The sequence below is a fragment of the Heteronotia binoei genome, chromosome 21 (genome assembly GCF_032191835.1).
Source record: "Heteronotia binoei isolate CCM8104 ecotype False Entrance Well chromosome 21, APGP_CSIRO_Hbin_v1, whole genome shotgun sequence".
NCBI lineage: Eukaryota > Metazoa > Chordata > Lepidosauria > Squamata > Gekkonidae > Heteronotia > Heteronotia binoei.
Window position 1 is genome coordinate 145,209,228 of NC_083243.1, and position 20,473 is coordinate 145,229,700.

Here is a 20,473-nt window from a genome sequence, read left to right on the forward strand (position 1 = left end):
CTATAGTATGCCTAGGGAAAAAGATGCGAGTTGCAGATACTGTGTGAAGTGTTTCTTTATTGAAGAACTGTTGCAGAGTCTCTCCATTTCACAGAGACACCCAAAGTCCATTAGCCTTCCTAACCCATTTAGATTCCTTCCTTAGAATATGATTCTGCCTTAAGTGATTAGATTGAGGAAGAAAGGATGTTTAGAACACAGAGCAGGCATATCATTATAATGCAACTCAAGCCTTTCTTTTTTATCTCACTGTTGTCAGCCAAGTGGAAAAGGCCCACGCCTACCTGAAGTGTATTGTGTCATCAGCCGCCTGGGTTGCTTTGACTTATTTTCAAAGGTAAGGGTTTGTTTTTATTTAAATGCCCGTCTTTTTATTAGTTACTCCCCAAAACATTTACACTTCATGAATTGTGAGGATAAATATTTCATTTGGTGGTTAATAACAGTACTTTTGCATTACTGTGTTGGACAAATCATCTCTGTTACTGGCTTTATTGAGGAATGCTTTATTACTTCTGTGTCTGAAGAAAACTGTGAGTTGAAAAACATCTGTGATGTGTGGGTATTGGCTGCCTTTCTGCTTTCCCTCCATTGTGTTTTAAAACCATTTTGGCTGAGCTGTAACTCTTGGCACATGTGTCTAGGGTGATGGGCCAGAGTAACTCCAACCCACTATCTATTTATTGAGACATATAGGGAATGCCTGCAAAGATTTTTTTCAGGGGTTGATTGTATTCAGCACATTTCCAAACCCCATGAATCACACTGCCTATATATTCTGCCTGCCGGAGTCTCCTGGGGAATGACTGTGCAGCCCAAGCAACAAGGAAATCAGTACAAAGTGAAGAATGTATTTGCAATAGATATCGAAATAGCAGGAGGACATTGATAGGCTGTAGCTCATAGGCAGAGCACATTTCTTGCATGTGCAGATTCTTAGTTCAAGTTGTGGCAGCCATATTAGCAATGGAAAGGTCTTTCTCCATCTGAGACCCTGAAGAAATAAAGCCAGTCAGAATAGGTGATACTGGACAAAAGAGGCCCCATGAAATGATTTAGTTCCATTGTTATCATTCAGGCAGATTCTTCATGCCTTTTTTTGAATTATGCCTAAAAGCCTAGTTAAGCTTTCTGTGACTGTACTCCTGTTGTAATATTTTGACAATTTCTGTCTTGCTGTGTTTGCATTGATTGGTTATCTTGTGGTTATGGAGTTTTGCTGTTAAGTAGTAGAGTATAATTTTTAAAAATAAACAGCAAATGTGTGCATAAAACATTAAATACTTATCAGTTGCTAAAGAGTTAATGTTCCTAGTGAGGAATGTAATGGGGGCAAGAAACAGCTTGGGCTTTTTGACAGACTCCTGGTAAACTGGTCTTCTGTCTGACATTATATGTGTGTGTGTGTGTGTGTGTGTGTATATATATATATATATATATATATATATATATATATATATATATATATATATATATATATATATATATATATATATATAAAATTTTTTGGGGGCCACTGTGTGACATAGAGTGTTGGACTGGATGGGCCATTGGCCTGATCTAACATGGCTTCTCTTATGTTATGTTCTTATTATTCTCCTTATGTAATACACAAGGATTCTCAAATATAAGGAAGGAGTCATAGTATGATGTGCTTACTGGAAGGGAGTTTGAACTATGTGTAATATTGCTGTGGGTGTCCATGTGTTCTGTGTTTCGTTTGGATAGTTTTTCACATTTAATAGGTTGACTGAATGGAATTTCTGAGGGACAATTTTCTTAGTAATTTTCTTGTGAGATCTATCATTGTGTCACTATTCACAGGAAACAGATATGTGATATGTCACACATGAATTAGGAATGTTGGGTTTAGAGGTCCTCAATTAAAATTTGCTTTCCTAAGCAGAATTACATCCTTTTAAGTCCACCAGAATCAGTGGACTCGGAAGGATGGAAGGTTGAGTCAACCTTGAGCATGCCCCTGTAAAAATCAATGGTGCAACCTCATTTGGAATACTATATGCAGTTCTGGTTACAGAACCTCAAAAAATATATAATAGCATTGGAAAAGGTGCAGAAAAGGGCAACTAAAATGATTAAGGGGTGGAACACCTTCTCTATGAAGGAAGGTTAAAGAGGTTGGGGCTCTTTAACTTGGAGAAGTGGTGATTGAAAAGTGACATGATAAAGGTGCATGGAATAGAGAAGGTAGAAAAAGAAGTACTTGTCTCCCTTTCTCACAATAAAAGAACTTGTGGGCACTCAAATTAATGAACAGTAGGCTGAGAACAGATAAAAGAGTAATTAAGGCCACAGGAACATAATGATTTAAAGTTTTAAGTGTGTGTTATCATGTATGCTCACATCTTTCACTTAGGATTGCAGTCTCAAAAACCCTACCAGCTAGTCTTGGACATTGCTCCCAGGCAGATCAGTAGAGATCAGTTGAGTCAGTTGTATGGTTTGGGCTGAGAAGAGCAGAGCAGACAGTGTACAGTTGCAAGTCAGGACATACCATGCCTGATTTGTGACCTTGGCAAAATGTGCAACTATGCAAGCCAGGATCTGGGAGAGTTTTCTACACACTGACAAGGAGAACAGAGGGAAAAATAATTTTGGATTTGCAATAATGGAATTTGAGATGGATTTGCTATAGATGAACTTTTATAAATTTTTGACTAGGTAGCTATTACAGTAATAACCTCAGGGTTAATCTCAGAAAACACTGAAAAAAATATTAAAAACAACATTGTTTTTATCTGCTTCCCTTTTTTTTTTTTTAATCAAGCTTGGGAAATACATTATTTCTGTGTAGATGGGGTTGGGGTGGGATAAGGAGAGAAACACTGAAACAGATAATCAAATATAAAAGAAGTGTATTCTCATCATTCTGTTTCTAAACCCAGGATATACAATAAAATAAATCCACAACTGTAACAAATCTAGGTTAGTGAAAGGGAGGGTTAGATTTGAATTTGGCCAGTGTGTATACCCTGACAGAAAGGTGGTTTAGAACCATTAGGCAGATGAAGATGCCAAATCTTAGAGAGCCAAAATGTCATATTGAGAAGATGGCTTGAGGGAAAGTGGTGAAGCAGTTTGCTACAGGTCTGATTCAGAATTCAGTCGACATTAACCACATTATTACATAGCTGCCAAGCATTGGCTGAGCAGTGATGTAGTAAATGTCTTGTGTTGCAGGCTGAGTTCACTTTAGAGCAGAAGATCATCCCTTGTTGCTCTTTCACTGTATGTTGTCAATACAACTATTTTATCACAGTCATTTAAAAGAAAAGAATGTTTTTTCATGTCTTGAGTTTTGGTTTCGTATTTATGATAGGGTGAGTACTTAGAGTCCCAGAAAAGGAAGAAACATCTCCTCAGCACTGCTGTCAGTGAGAAATCCTAGTCCTTTTATCAGATGGAAAACTGGGGGCAGATCTTCCCAAAGGAGAAGTGTGAGTTGGGTCTGTTCCTTTCCAGACTGTACCAGTGTTCCAATTTTGGAATTGTCAAAAATATTCTCCAAAATTTAAATTTAACAGTTTGCTTAAATTCATGACATTTTCAATGGTGTATTTCCTAACAAATCACAGGGGCAACATAGTACGTGAATTGTTACTGTTCACAATTGTTACACTGTTGTTACTACACCGCTTCTGCTTTCTCTTGCATTTAATTGTGATGGTTCAGATACTAGATGAAGTTGAAAGGAGGAGGGGAATATCAGCTGCCCTGGTTTATCCATTTATGAGAAGTCTTATGGAGTCTCCCTTCCCTGCACCTGGAAAGACAATCAGAGTCAAGACTTTCCTGCCTGGAGCTGGAAATGAGGTAAAAAGAAGCCTCAAACTGTAAAGTAAAACCCTAACAAACACCCTCTCTGAAACAGTAGAAATAGTGAGGGGAAAAAGTGGAGAGTTATAACAGTTCTGGGGGTACCAGTTCTTGTGAGAGTTTAAAACATTTCCATTTGTAATCTGTTTTGTTAGGCAACTTGAGATGGGAGGTACGTTGAAAATCTTATGTATTTTTATTTAGCAACTTATCATATACTTCAAGGCCACTTGTTTTCTGTAAAAATTATGACAACTTTGGCTTTATCACTAGGTTAGCAAACTAGCAATCAGTCTCGAGGTGTTTTCCCATATGATTAATTCCCTACTTTTTAAGTCAGGAAGCTGAAAGTCATCAAAGGCAAGAACAGGGGAGTTAGGAGTTATCACCAACATTTAGTGACAGTTTTTAAGGATCCATACTCTCTAATACAGTTTTGTCCATATTTGGTCGTTAAAAAGCTACATAGGTTCTGCCTCATGTATATCTTCTAGATGGATATATTTTCTTTTTATCACAGAAACCAAGATAGCTGAGAAAGAGATAATACCTGGATTAGTTTATATGAGCTAATTCTTCTCTGCATAATTTTTTGTATTCTACTTCAAAAGCCAATATCCACATCAGCTTTATGGCATGTGTTTTTAAGGCCAAATGGACATTTACTCCTCTGTGCACACATAACTATACCAACATTTAAACACATTGCAGAAAGTACTGTGTGAACAGGCTCTGAAGAACATGATGTAAAAGGTGAAAGGAATTCTCCAAGCACTTGAGCTGCGCAGCTCTGAGAAATATTTAGATGCCATCTACTGTCCCATAATAATCCAGCCGCATTTAGACTGATGTCTATATCACAGTCATCTAGTTAGAGCATAATTTATGTTTGCCAAATGCATCCAGGTGATAGAACTTCGACGGCCAATGGACTCTCGTCTGGAGCACGTGGACTTTGAGTGTCTTTTCAAATGTTTGAGTATACGACAGATCATCAGAATCTTTGCTTCCCTCCTGCTGGAACGGCGAGTGATCTTCATAGCAGATAAACTCAGGTAAATCTCACAACCTTATGAATGAAATATCAGTATAAGACTACATTGTTTCATGGTATGAAGGAGCTCAGGGAGATGGTGATGATTATTAAAATGCAGCTTTTAATCTTTGTGAGGATCCCCCCATCCAACCTTGTAGGTTAGCCCTTGGCCTTTTTGCTGTGTGATGCTGGTGGGTCCCCCAGGCCTCAGAAAGAGGATGGAAGGGGGGCAGCTCTTCTTTGTTCCTTTTCTGTTCCTTGGGTCAACAGCTCTCTCTCCACCCCCTTGGCCTTTTCCCAGGAACTTGCCTGTAAAGGTCCAAAAAGCTCTACCCATTACTTGGGTGTACCCAGCCTCCTTTGCTGTCCCTAAAACTGAGGTGTTGGATGGCTTCTCCCCCCAAGTTGCCTTCCTTCCTTCCCCACTGGCTATGCCAGGGTAGGCTGTCCATCCTCAGTACCCTCCCTTACTTTCCCTTGGCCCTCCCAAATCCAAGCCTCTGGGCCTGGGCTTCTGTTGGGCTTATTTGCCCTTGTATGGATGCCAATCCCCAGGTCCCCACCCCAAACAGTCACATACCTGCACCATGTCCCCAACAGAATGACACTGTGTGGAAGTGACACCATTGCGCTGGCAGTGTCATGTGGCAATGCTCTGCTTTTTGGGCAAAACTCAATGGTTTGAGCCCAATTTACCATAGAGTTTGCCCAAAAAGTAGGGTGTCACTGACACAATGAAGTAACTTCTTTGTGATGTCATCATGCCAGGGATATCTCCACCCACCTCTGAAATGTCCCCCAGTTTCCCCTGCCAGTGTGATGAAGGGACCTGGCAATCCTGTGCCCTTGTACAGGCCTCTCTGGCCCCACACTGGCTGTGTAGGCTGCTGTTTTCCCTGGGCTGTTCCAGTGTCAGATCTTCCTCCTGCACTTGGTGGCAGGTAGGGGCCCTGTGTGTCAGGTCAGTTGCTCTTCCCTGATCCAGATGTGTCAATCTTGACCAGTCCAGGCCTGCTGCTGCTTCCAGGTCCATTTTGTTGCCCAGGAGGCTTCCAGGCTCTCTATTGGTGGGGGTGGAGCCACTGGGAGCTGCATTTCCCAAGGTAGCGGTAGAGAATCCGGTCCTGAGTCCAGTGGTGTCTCTGGACAACCATTCCCCAAGCTTTCTTTATAATTCTTTCAGTCATCAGACCATCACCTGATTTTGCTTCTGTTCTGTATTTATTAATTAATAATCTGCTAGCGCCATACTACATTTGATTGGGACGTGCATTTGAAAAATTATTGTTTTAATTCTGGATCATAATTTCAGGAAAGGCAGGATTATCATTTTAATTAAATACTGCGAGTGTATTTATTGAATTGGGAAAGCATATCAGGGGAAATGTTTGTCTTCCTTAACACTAGAGCAGTTGTTCACCCATTATTTCTTATGGTAGAGGGACTGGCAGGTTTTCTGGTGGGTAAAAAGATGGAGAAATGGTGGGTTTTCCAGAGCAGCAGGTTTTTTTCACCAAATCTCTCCCTTTCTTCTAAGGAACTCCAGAGTTCCAGGAGAATTGACAAAGGGGTCTGATTTTATTGCCCACTGGAGAAGGTGCCCCAAGCCATCCTTGTCTTCACATGGTGAAAAATAATTTCTAGAGGAATTATTTTTCACTTAATGGCACCCCCCCAAAAAATCCCCAACAAATAAACAATAGTTAAAATTAGAACAGCATATTACGACAGATACGACAGATCATCAACAAAACTACTAATCCTTCCCCTGACCTCAGAAAATACAAATATATCTCTATAATTTACCCCCCCCCCCAAGGGAAAAAGGAAAAGCCAGCTACTACTAATAATCAAAACAAATCAAACCAATTTATGGTCCAGGCAAGTGTCCAGTATAGGAGAATAAGTCTTCTGATCCAATTCTGGATCTTTCTGAAAATTATCAGATGAAAAATTATTGGGGTTCAAAAAATTATTCAGCACCCTTTCACTGTGTTGAAAATCTCTTGTCTGATCCAATGACAGGAAAGTCAGATGATTTCAGCCTCCTAATATCTGATAACTGCGGAGTGAAACTAAATTATTTCAGCTATAATATCTGTTGTACTGCTTGGTATATAACAAGGTGCATATTTACAAGGGGGTAACATTGGTGGCTTACCTAACCAGGCCATTGTTCTGGCTAACTCTGTGTTATCTACTCTGACTGGCTGTGGCTGACCCAGGTCTCAGCCAATGCCCTGATATTGGAGGAACTAACCACATGTTCTTTTTTTCCTGGATTATGTGGTCAAATATAAATAGCAAGTTTTATGCTGGAAACTTAATTCCCAGATACATATTGGCCAAATTTGGATTGATACTAGGATGGATGAGAGGGTACATAAACTTTTGTGCATGCTATTTTCCCAGTTTGAAATGGCCTCAGGACTATAGTTTGCCTCACTGAAGAGACCTAGGTATACATGTAAAACTCCATCAGCCAATCTTCATGCCCCTTCTCTATTAATAGGTGTAGGAGCATCCTCATCCCAATTGGGGATTAGGAGGTTTGGAGGACAGCTACAAGTGCTCTGGAGGCAGTGCTTCCTGTCCCACCCCTGTAAAAGACCAGGAAACACTGAGACAGTGCCTTTACAATCATGCCAAAAAGTGGCACAAACTTCTGACGAAGAAGGAGATCTGTTTTTGCTCATTAAATGCATCATGACACATATACAATCACATTCCACACTTCTTTCATAATTGCAATGGTTACACTATCTTCACTGTGTGAGAGTTATGCTCGGTCCCCTTCCAAACTTCATCCCATCCCAAGACATGTGGGTGTGAGGGCTAGGAATTCATACCCCCCCCCCCCTTTGACACTGCTGCTGTATAATGCCGGGTCTATTAATAATAAGACCTTGTCACTACAAGATTATATCACAGCGCAAGAAGTGGACCTGGCATATATGATTGAGACCTGGATGAGGGAAGGTGAGTTGCCTTGAAAAAGCTGTCCTATCCAGGTTTCTCAGTCCTCCATCAGTTTTGAACAGTTGGTGGGGGGTGTTTGATACCCATCCATGAGAACTTTTCCTTCAGGGAGCTCCCCATCCCTAAGATCACTGGCATTGATAGTGTTGGCCTAGTTTGGGATTCCGAGGTAAGTTTGGATGTCTTTCTGGTGTACCATCCACCCCAGCAGACAGCCTCCCAAACCTGCTTGAGGTAGCAGCTGGCTGGGCCTTGGAGTTCCTAAGGCTTATTATTCTTGGGAACTTCAGTGTCCATGCTGATGCTCTCTCTTTGCAGCAGGCTGTGGACTTGTGTCATCCATAGCAGAACTAAACTCACCCAGATTATATTAGGGCTCACACATCAAGCAGGCCACACTCTGGATTTGGTTTTTGGCACTGGGGTTGATATGGACCTGATGGCCAAGAGATTGGTTCCAGGGTCAGATCACTGCACTCTGAAGGTCTGGCTGGGTGTCCCTGCTTTCCCCGTCTAGGTGGCGAGTAGATTTATGCTCACTTGGATTAATGGATCCAATTGGATTCCACAATACTCTGCAGGAACCGATACCCTCTAGTGATTCCTTAGATGAGCTGGTAGAGGACTGGAACTCCCAGTTCTCTGAAGCCATTGACAAAATCACCCCCGATGTCCTCTCTGTCCCCGGCAGAAAACATCCCCCCGGTATACGATGGAACTCAGAGGGGTGAAATGGGAACTCAGATGACTGGAATGAGTTTGGTGAGCATCTTATAGGACACTTATGAAATCCAATGAGATGGCAGTGAAGACCACTAAAAAGGATTTTTATGTGACCTCCATCGCATATGCTAGCTTTCACCCACCTGAATTATTTAGGATAATGTTGTCCCTTATGTCCCTCTCAGAGAGGACCAAGAATAATAGTATTTTGACCATAAACTGTGAGGCATTTGTAAGCTTTTTTGCAAATAAAGTCTTGTCACTCCACCCTGACCTCCCAGCCAACATTGGTACAGTATGTAAACTGGAGGCCCCTTGGCCGTCCTTGGATTCAGTTCTTAACAACTTCAGCCAGCTCTCCCAACTGATGTTGACAGGATTCTGGGTTCTGTTAAACTGACCACTTGCCTCCTTGGTCCGTGCCCCTCATGGCTGGTTAAAGCCAGTGATAGAGGCTGCAAGGTCCTCTGGAAGATACCATCAGTCTGTTCCTAGATACAGGAACCTTTCCAGTGGGGCTAAAGGAGGTGGTTGTTGTCCTGCTCTTGAAAAGATCAAACTCAGATCCTGTGAACCTGACGAATTACCACCTAGTTTCTAATCTTCCATTTTGAGGTAAGGTAATTGAGAGAGCAGTGGCCAAACAGCTCCAAAAATTTCTGGATGACACATCGATGCTGGATCCATTCCAATCCAGCTTCCACACCAGTCGTGGGAGAGAGACTGCATTGGTCACCCTCACGGACAATCTCTGCAGGCAGTTGGATTTAGGTGGGTCAGTGCTGCTAATTTTATTAGATCTTACAGCAGTGTTCAGAACAGTCAATCATCATCTGTTGACTTGCTGACATGGGGTAGTCTTGCTACAGTTTACTTCATTTATTCACAGTCAGGGACAGAGGTTGGTGTTGGGAGGGTCATTGTCTCCAGGTACCCACTTGAATGTTGGGTTCCCCAGGGGGCACTTCTCTCCCCAGTGTTATTTAATATTTACATATGCCCCCTTGCCCAGCTAGCATGGAGTTATGCTGATGACACCTAGCAATTTCTTTTGATAGGTAGTTGAACAAATACCATGCCCATGAATCTAGCCAAGGGTTTGGAGGCTGTGGTTTGGTGGTTAAAGCAGAGCTGGGTGAAACTGAATCTGGGTAAGAAGGAGATTCTTTGGCTGGGTGAGGGGTAACCATGGTTGGGTAGTCAGCTCCCAGCTCTTGATAGAGTGCCCCTAGCACTGGCTCCAACCTTCAAGAGTCTGGGTGTGATACTGGATACCACCATATCTATGGAGGCCTAGATCATGAAGGTTACCAAGCTGGTGTTTTTCCAGCTGTGCCAGGTTAGGCAACTGCGTCCTTACCTGTCTCACCCTGACCTAGCCATGGTAATCATTGCAATGGTCACCTCCAGGATAGACTACTGTAATTCGCTCTGTCCAGGCCTACCCTTGCACCTGACCCAGAAGCTTCAACTCATCCAGAATGCATTCGCACGGGTCCTTACGGGGACCCCTCAGATGGCACCTATGCTGCGTGAGCTGCACTGACTTCCAGTGGAGCACCAGATCCTGTTCAAGCTCTTGGTTTTGACCTTCCAGGCGAGTCTACATATCTTCAGGACTGCCTCTCTCAATATGCCCCTGGAAGAGTGTTACTCTCTAGTAATAAGAACCTCTTGGTGGTCCCCAGCCTGAGAGAGATCATAAGAACATAAGAGAAGCTGTGTTGGATCAGGCCAGTGGCCCATCCAGTCCAACACTCTGTGTCACAGTGGCCAAAAAAATTATATATATATATATATATATATATATATATATATATATATATATATATATATATATATATATGCTTGTAGCCGCTGCTACCTCCTGTGGCAGTGAAGTCCACATGTTAATCACCCTTTGGGTGAAAAAGTTCTTCCTTTTATCTGTTTTAACCCGACTGCTCAGCAATTTCATCTAATGCCCACAAGTCCTTGTATTGTGAGAAAGGGAGAAAAGTACTTCTTTCTCTACTTTCTCCATCCCATGCATAATCTTGTAAACCTCTATTATGTAACCTGGCAGTTGACGTTTCTCCAAACTAAAGAGCCCCAAGCATTTCAACCTTTCTTCATAGGGAAAGTGTTCTAACCCTTTAATCATTCTAGTTGCCCTTTTCTGCACTTTTTCCAATGCTATAATATTCTTTTTGAGGTGCGGTGATCAGAATTGTACACAGTATTCCAAATGAGACCGCACCATCGATTTATACAGGGGCATTATGATACTGGCTGATTTGTTTTCAGTTTCCTTCCTAATAATTCCCAGCATGGCATTGGTCTTTTTTATTGCAATCACACACTGTCTTGACATTTTCAGTTAATTATCTACCACGACCCCAAGATCTCTCTCTTGGTCAGTCTCTGCCAGTTCACACCCCATCAACTTGTATTTGTAGCTGGGATTTTTGGCCCCAATGTGCATTACTTTGCACTTGGCCACATTGAACCTCATCTGCCACGTTGACGCTCATTCACCCAGCCTCAACAGATCCCTTTGGGAGTGCCTCACAATCCTCTCTGGTTCTTACCACCCTGAACAATTTAGTGTCATCTGCAAACTTGGCCACTTCACTGCTGACTCCCAACTCCAAATCATTTATGAACAAGTTAAAGAGCATGGGACCCAGTACTGAGCCCTGCAGCACCCCATTGCTTACCGTCCTCCACTGCGAAGACTGCCCATTTATACTCACTCTCTGCTTCCTATTAATTAGCCAGTTTTTGATCCACAAGAGGACCTGTCCTTTTACTCCATGACTCTTGAGCTTACTAAGGAGCCTTTGATGAGGAACTTTATCAAAAGCTTTCTGGAAGTCAAGGTAATCAGCATCTATTGGGTTTCCTTTGTCCACATGTTTACTCACCCCCTCAAAGAAATGTAACAGATTAGTGAGGCAAGATCTTCCCTTACAGAACCCATGCTGAGTCTTCCTCAGTAACTCGTGTTCATCAGTGTCCCTACTCATTCTGTCCTTGATAATGGTTTCTACCAACTTTCCTGGTATTGAAGTCAGACTGACTGGCCTGTAATTTCCCGGATCTCCTCTGGAACCCTTTTTAAAGATGGGGGTGACATTTGCTACCTTCCAGTCCTCAGGAACGGAGACAGATTTTAATGAAAGATTACATATTTTTTGTCAGAAGATCCACAAGTTCAACTTTGAGTTCTTTCAGAACTCTTGGATGTATGTCATCCGGACCTGGTGACTTGTTAGTTTTTAATTTGTCTATCAGTTGTAAAACCTCCTCTCTTGTCACCTCAATCTGACTCAGGTCTTTCAATACCCCTTCCAAAATAAGTGGTTCTGGAGCAGGCAAACACCTCATCTTCCACAGTGAAGACTGAGGCAAAAAATGCATTCAGCTTCTCAGCCATTTCCCTATCCTCCTTCAGTAATCCTTTGACCCCTTGGTCATCCAAGGGCCCCACTGCCTCCCTGGCTGGTTTCCTGCTTCTAATATATTTGAATATTTTTTAATTGTTGGTCTTTATGTTTTTTGCGATATCCTCCTTATAGTGCCTTTTTGCCTGCCTGATCACAGTCTTGATCACAGTCTTGTGTTCCCTTTTATTAATCTCACTTGGACTAGCTTTCCACCGCTTAAAGGAGTCCTTCTTACCTTTTACAGCTTCCAATACTTTGTTTGTTAACCATGCAGGCCTTTTCTTGTACCTGTTTGTGCCTTTCCTAACTTGTGGTATATATTTTATCTGAGCTTCTAGGATTGTAGTTTTAAATAGCCTCTAAGCTTCCCCAAGGGTTTTGACTGTATTTACCTTTCCTTTCAGTTTCCTCTTCACATGCCTCATCATCTCAGAGAATTTACCCCTTTTAAAGTTAAACGTGGTCGTGCTGGTCTTTTGGGGCAACTCTCTATACAAATGGTGAAATCAATAACGTTATGGTCACTGCTCCCAAGCAGTGCAATCACTTTTACATCTCTAACCAAGTCTTGGGCATTACTTAGGACCAAATCCAGGATCACCCCACCCCTGGTAGGTTCTGCTACCATCTGCTCCCTAGCACAGTCATTGAGAGCATCTAGAAACTCAATCTCTTTCTCTTGACCTGAACACATATTGACCCAATCAATTTGCGGGTAGTAAAAATCACCTATTATGACACAGTTTTTACGTTCAGCCGCTATCTTTAATCCTTCCTTCATATTATAATCGTCCTCTATCTTTTGATTTGTTGGGCGATAACAAACTCCCATTGTTAAATTTCCTTTTGGGTCCTCTATTTCGACCCAAAGCATTTCTAGAAGAGGATCTAATTCTCTGACCTCAGTCTTACTGGACCGTATACCCTCTTTGATATACAGAGCCACACCACCTCCAACCCTTCCCTCCCTATCCTTCCGATATAACATATCCAGGAATCACCGTGTCCCACTGATTCCCCTCATTCTACCAAGTTTCTGAAATTCCCACAATGTCTATGTTTTCCCCCAACACTAAACATTCCAACTCACCAATTTTACTTCGAACTCTTCTAACATTTGTATACAAACATCTATAATTTCCCAGGCAAGTTAGGCCCGCAACCTTCCTCCTGCTGCCTTGAGATTTGGCAGACAGTTCATACTGTTTGTCACCATCTCAGTGGACAACTCTGATCCATAACCCGGTAGAAAAGTAACAGCTAACCCTTCATCTCTTTGAGATGAGTCCTCCCGAACCAGAGACATTTCATCTCCTGTCGGCTTTCCCCCAAGATTTAGTTTAAAAACTGCTCTGCCACCTTTTTGATTTTAAGCGCCAGCAGCCTGGTTCCATCCGGGAACAAGTGGAGACCATCTCTTTTGTACAGCTCCCGCTTGTTCAAGAGAGCATCCCAGTGCCTAACAAACTTAAACCCTTCCTCCTTACACCATTGTCTCATCCACACATTGAGACTTCTAATTTGTGCCTGTCTCTCCAGCCCTGCATGTGGAACAGGTAGCACTTCTGAGAAGGCTACCTTGGAGGTCCTGGCCTTAAGTCTCCCTCCTAGCAGCCTAAATTTTTCCTCCAGGACCTCACGACTGCATTTCCCCACATCGTTGGTGCCAACATGCACCATGACCACTGGCTCCTCCCCAGCACTGTCTTTCAGCCTATCTACTACACGCGTAATGTTCACTACCTTCGTACCAGGCAGGCAAGTCACCATATGGTCAGTACGCAGTTTTGCCAGCTAGCTGTCTACTTGCGTAAGGATTGAATCACCAACTATCAAGACCCCCCCCCTCCATGCCCAGGGATGGTTCCTTGGCGTGAAAGGATTCCCGCTCACCAACTGAAGAAGAGGTCCCTTCTGAGGGCGCATTCCCCTTATCCTCAGCACGGTGCCGTGTTCCCTCGTGACCTTCATGCTCCCTGACAGCAACAGGGCTGTCACGTTCGGAGCGGGGCTCATCTAATACGTCCCCAAGAGTCTTCCTTGAGTTCCTAACTGACTGTCTCTGCTTCTCCAGGTCAGTCACCTCGGCCTCAAGGGTACGAACTCGTTCCCTGAGGACTAGGAGCTCCTTGCATCGAGAACACACCCAAGACTTCTGTCCTGTGGGCAGATAGTCATACATGTGACACTCTGTGCAAAACACTGGAAAGCCCCCACCCCCTGCTGGCATTCTACCTTCATGATAGCTTTTTTAAAAAATATACTGTCCCCTTTAAATCCTGTTTGTTTATGTGGCTCCCCTTCTGGAGGGTCAACGTACATTATTGGAAGCACAAGGAAATTAGGGATCTGGGTTCCTGGTCCTTACACAGCCTCCAGGCTAAGAGCCACAGGCCAAGAGCCCTTTAGCTCACGCTTCTGGCAAGGCTCAGCTTAATAATGCAAAGAGGATGTGGAACACAGCCACTCCTAATCAATCAGCAACAATCACCTTCACCTTCAGCCCACTCAACCCAAACAGACAGCAGTTCCCCAGCAACCACAAACTCAGAATTTTCAGCTGTCACGCAAACTCAGAAATTCTCAGCAACTTCCCCAGCTTATATCACTTATTCTCTGCTCTCTCTCAGAGCTTCTCTGCTGTCTCTCAGAACTCTCTGAAATGTAGATCTAGCTGTCCTTGACTGGGCCATTTTGGCCTTGGCCCCCACCTGGTGGGTCTCTCTGCCAGAGATCATCCATGCCCTACAGAATTTACTACATTTCTGTAGGGCTTGCAAGGCAGAGATGTTCTTCCAAGCATTTAGTTGAGGACAGCAATGGTCTGACACTCTCGCATCCCTACCTCTCCTCTTTTCCCCATATTGCCTCCACCGAGGGGGCTGGTGGACACTGAAATTATCCATCACCTTGGATATAATGTTGTCTTTCTGATTAATTGTTTTAATGTATTTTAATGTTGTTTTAATCCTACTATGTACTGTATTTTCCCCTCATGTAAGCCACCCTGAGCCCTACTTGCAGGGAAGGGCAGCCTAGCAAAAGTAATAGATAAAAAAAATGAAGAAATCTGTGTGAGGGGGGCAATTCTGCAACTACCTGCTTCCCTTTGCAAACTCCATGTTGCATCTTATAATGTTCTTGAGGGTTTCAAGATCCCTCAAAGCCAATTTTCAGCAAATGCAGGGAGCTGGAGCAGCAAGAAGGTGAGGAAAATATTTTCTTCTCTCCCATTATTTCAACAGTCTCTGCGCTGGGCCAATCCTTTCCCCCAACAACTAATTATTATTATTTATTACATTTAATGAATCACCCTATCCCGGCAAGTGCCAGGCTCAGGGCGATGTACAACAGTAAAAAATACATGTATATAAAATCAATTACAGTAAAAAATTACAAACCCTGATGGCGTCTTTAAAGTGCTCTTAGTCTGTACATCACGTCGGGGTGCGGGGATCGCCCCAAGAGGGGGTGGAGAGGAAAAGGTGCCAGCACGGCAACTGTCGCTGTCCAAAGGCTTGGCGGAACATCTCTGCCTTGCAGGCCCTGCGAAACTGTAAAAGATCCCACAGGGTCCTAATGTCTTCTTGCAGAGCATTCCACCAATTTGGGGCCAGGACTGAAAAAGCCCTGACTGTTGTTGAAGACAGCTGGACCTCTTTCGGGCCAGGGATCACCAGCAGATTTCAACTACTGGAGCGCAACGCCCTTCCAGGAACATAGTGGAGGAGGCAGTCCTGTAGATATATCAGTCCCAGACCACTCAAGGCCTTAAAGGTCATAACCAAAACCTTGACTCTAACCTGGTACTCAATTGGCAACCAGTGTAGCTGGTGCAGCACAGGTAGAATATGTGCCATCCGTGGTGTTCTTGTCAGGATTTGTGCTGCCACATTCTGAACCTGTTGGAGCTTCCAGATCAGACTCAAAGGTAGGCCAACATAGTTACAGTAGCCTAGTCTGGAGGTGACAGTTGCATGGATTACTGTGGCTAGGTCTGAGCAAGATAGAAGGGGAGCTAGCTGCTGAGCTTGACGAAGATGAAAAAATGCCACCTTGGCAATATGTGTGACCTGGGCCTCCATTGAAAGCGAGGTGTCCAGTGTCACTCCTAAGCTCTTGATGGTAGGCACTGGTGTTAGTAGCACCCCATCAGGAGTCGGCACTCTACACTCCAACCCCGCTCCCCACAACCACAGAACCTCCGTCTTTGATGGGTTCAGCTTCGATCTGCTCTTCCTTAGCCACCCCACCGCAGCCTCCAAACCCTCAGCCAGAGTTGGTGGGACTGTAGCCGATCGGTCGTCCAACAGCAAATATAGCTGGGTGTCATCTGTAATGTGCTAAATTTGGTGTATGCTGGATGTAGATCATATGGAACAAATGAGTGACCCATCTGCAGATTCCTTCTGTCACGGCTGGGGCCGGGTCAGGCAAAGTCCAGAGGCAGTCCGAGGTCTTTAGCCAGTAAGCAGGAGGGTCCGAGGCGCCAAATCCGAATCACTGTAGAAGTATCGCAGGTCTGAGGTCCAGAAGCCGAGGTCAGGGAGTCCAGAAGTCCAAAGCCAAAGTCAGGGAGTCAGGAACCAAAGTCAAGCCGGAGTGGATGCTAGAATGTCAGGGAGATGACTAGTTGCTTCCACAAAGCTTCCTCCCAAAGCCCACAGCTATATAGCCCTCTGCTGGCTGTTGCCCGTTTGGGCTAATTGCTGGCTCAGGGAGGCAGCCAGGATCCTGTTACCACTCAAGCATCCTTGCTCTTAGAAGGGCCAGAATCCTCTCAGAACTCAGGGCTCAGGGAGCGTCTTGCTTGTGAGCGTGCCGCCCTCCTCCGATCCCTGAGGTCCTGCCGGAGGCGGTCACGCACACGAGCCACCCGAGAGGGCGAGGCAGGGGGGCTGGGATCTTCTCCAGCAGGAGGCAGGGGCACTGGTGCAGGTGGCAGGGGCACAGTTTCCTCATCAGACTCAACTTCCTCTGAAGGGTCCCCAGCACCCATGACACTATCCCCCCCCCCAGGGCCCCCCTCCGTCGAGGGACCTGGAAGGTCGGGGTGGTCGTTGTGGAACTGGTGCACCAAGTCCGGGGCATGAAGATTGTCCTCGGGCTCCCAAGACCGGTCTTCTGGGCCGTATCCCTCCCAGTCCACCAGGTACTGGAGGCCTCCACGATGGTACCGGGAGTCCAGGATCTGGCGCACCTCATATTCTTCCTCGTCATCCACCAACACTGGTGGTGGCGGCGGTGGGGAAGGAGTCCGAGCTGGGTCAGGGGGTGCAGCCGGAACAAGGAGGGAGCGATGAAACACGGGGTGAATGCGGAGGTGGGGTGGCAACTGGAGCCTGAAGGCGACGGGGTTTATTTGTTCAACGACGGGGTAGGGTCCAATGAACCGTGCATCCAGCTTGTGAGACCGACCAGGCCGGCGCAGGTAGCGAGTTGAGAGCCACACCTGATCCCCCGGCTGCACTGGAGGGCCTTCTTGCCTCTTTCGGTCCGCAGCCCGTTTATATGCCTCCTTGGCTTGCTGTAGCTGCTCTCGGAGCAAGTCTTGGCTGGCACGGAGTTCTTGCAGGTAGGCATCGACGGCGGGGACATTCGTGGGTGGTAGGATCGCTGGGAAGAACCGAGGGTGGTACCCGTAGGTTGCAGCAAACGGGGTCATTTGGGTGGATGAATGGACCGCGTTGTTGTATGCAAACTCCGCTAGGGGCAATAGAGTGGTCCAGTCATCCTGCTGGTAACAGGTGTAACAGCGGAGATATTGCTCTAGCGTGGCATTGGTGCGCTCTGTCTGGCCATCTGTCTGTGGGTGGTAGGCCGAGGACAGGTGCACTCGAGTACCCAGGCTGGAATGGAGGGCTTGCCAGAACCGAGAGGAGAACTGAGGGCCCCGATCGGAGATCAGATGGGCTGGGAGTCCATGCAGACGAAAGATGTGTTGCAGGTAAAGCTGGGCCGTCTCCTGAGCTGTGGGGAGTTTCGGGCACGGAACAAAGTGGGCCATCTTGGTAAATAGGTCGACGACCACCCAGATACAAGTCTGACCCTTGGAGCGTGGAAGTTCCGTGATGAAGTCCATCGAGATGGTATCCCAGGGTCCTGAAGATGTGGGCAAGGGCTGCAGCAACCCTGAGGGTTTGGCTGGGATGTCTTTGGCCCGTCGGCAGACGTCACAGGAGCTGACATAGCGGGCAACATCAGCGCGAACTCGTGGCCACCAGAATTCCCTTGTCAGCAAGTGGGTGGTCTTATGCTGTCCAAAGTGCCCGGCGGGTAACGAGTCGTGGGTCAGGCGTAGCACTTCTGCCCGCAAGGGCCCGGGCGGCACATAGAGGCGTTCGCGGTGTAGCAAGAGGCCGCCTCGAGTCGTGAACTCCCCTGTTGGGTCATCTTGGAGAGCCTGGAGGTGTTGCTGGACCCAGGGATCATTGGCCTGGCTAGCCCGAATGTCCTCCACGAGTGCTGGTGAAGTGGAGGTGGCTGCAAATACTGAGGGCGGCAGGATTGGAGCAGCGGGCGCGGTCTCAGTTGAGGCAGGGGCGTATTCCGGTTTCCGGGAGAGCGCGTCTGCTTTCCGGTTCTGGGTATGGGGGATGTAGGAGATCCGGAAGTCGAAGCGAGAGAAGAATAGGGACCACCGGATCTGGCGCTGGTTGAGACGGCGGGTGGTCTGGAGGTGTTCCAAGTTCCGGTGATCGGTGAGCACTTGAACAGGGTGGCGAGCCCCTTCGAGGTAATGTCGCCAAACCTCAAACGCCGCCTTGATCGCGAGCAACTCCCTCTCCCAGATGGTATAGTTCCTCTCTGCAGCAGTGAGCTGCCGCGAGTAATAGGCGCAGGGCTGTAGTGGCTGGGACGGCTCCTCGCGCTGGGACAGCACTGCTCCCAGGGCCACGTTGGAGGCATCAGCTTCCACCGTAAAGGGAAGCTGGGGATCGGGGTATCTCAGGAGTGGCCCGGTGGCAAAGCGAGTCTTCAGGGTGGAGAAGGCGTTATCGGCCTCTGGGGACCAGTGGAAGGGTTCTTTGGGGCGGAGTAGTTGAGTCAGGGGTGTGGTCAGGGATGCGTAGGTCCTGCTGGGCCCAGTCCACGATGGGGTTGTGCAGCTTCAGCCAGGAAAGGCCTAGAATCAGCGGGAAGCGAGGCATGCGGGCGACATCAAACCGCAGCTGTTCTTGGTGCTGCTGGACGTGGAAGGTGATGGGACAGGTCTCCTGGGTGACGGGGCCAGAACGGAGGAGGCGCCCGTCAATAGCCTCCACCAGCGACGGAATCCCTTTTGTCTGCACAGGGATCTGGTGCTGCTTCACAAAGGCGGCATCTATAAAACAGTGGGCCGCTCCCGAGTCCAGCATGGCATACACGAACAGCCAGCGTTCGTCAGGCAGACGGAGTTTGACTGGTAGCAGGAATGGCCCTGGGGTATCAGCCCGCTGTTCGGAGGACCCAGCTAGTCGCCCCAGGCTGGAGGGTCCACTTACGCCTGGGGCTGCCCTTTTGGCGGCGGTGGCAGCGAAGGCCCAGGTATCCGATGCTTAGCAGGGCAGCCAGAGGCATAGTGGCCTGCCGTGCCGCAGTAGAGGCACAGATTCTGCGTGCGGCGTCTGGTCTTTTCCTCTGGGGTCAGGCGGGGTCGAGCAGCTCCAAGCTGCATAGGCTCATCCTTGGTGCTGGTACTAGCTGGGGACGGGCGAGGAGCCAGGTAGCACGGCGCAGGGAGCTGGCGCCCTCTGGTCTTGGCTTGGCGGCGACTTTCCAGGCGGCCATCGATGCGGAGGCAGAGGGTGATAAGTTCTTGGAGCGTGGGTGGCTGCTCCACCCTGGCCAGTTCATCCAGGACCTCCTCTGCCAACCCCTCAGTAAACTGGTCCATCTGGGCAGCCTCATTCCACGCCAAGTCCTGGGTCAGGAGCTTGAATTCAGTGGCATATTGAGCCACCGAGGAGTTGCCTTGTTTCAGTGCCCTGATCTTCCGGTTGGCTGTGGCTGCTTGGACTGGGTTTGAGAAAGCAGCAGACAGGTGGGCCTCAAACCCCTGGTAATCAGTCAGTAGGGGAGAGGACGCGACCAGTAAGGGTGTGGCCCATTTGGCCGCCTGCCCCTTTAACAGACTGATGACGAAACACACCTTGGTTTTGTCATTGAGGAAGTCCCGTGCTCTCAGTTCAAAGTACAGCCGACACTGTGCTAGGAAGGCAGGAAATTCTTCCACGGCACCCCCAAATCTGTCAGGTGGGGGAACTGGGCACTTGGCTGGAGCACTGGCCGCAGGTTGTTGCTGCAAGTGCACTACTGCCTGTGTTAGCTGCTGTACCTGGGCTTGGAGCGCAGCCAGTAGTTCTGTGGTTTCACTTGCTTCAGCATCCATCCTGTGGAGTGGGTGTTTGTGGGTGGAAGCAATCTGTCACGGCTGGGGCCGGGTCAGGCAAAGTCCAGAGGCAGTCCGAGGTCTTTAGCCAGTAAGCAG

The 20,473-nt window shown here is 46.7% G+C and overlaps 1 protein-coding gene across 2 annotated transcripts in view; it reads left to right on the plus strand.

Moving 5' to 3' along the window:
* Positions 1–20,473, plus strand: part of DENND2B (DENN domain containing 2B) — a 178,398-nt gene that overhangs the window by 132,818 nt on the left and 25,107 nt on the right. For both annotated transcript variants that reach the window (XM_060261278.1, XM_060261279.1), the window contains 3 exons: positions 260–337; positions 3,694–3,834; positions 4,744–4,892. In XM_060261278.1, the coding sequence (XP_060117261.1) occupies positions 260–337; positions 3,694–3,834; positions 4,744–4,892 (368 nt within the window). The remainder of the gene's footprint in view (positions 1–259; positions 338–3,693; positions 3,835–4,743; positions 4,893–20,473) is intronic.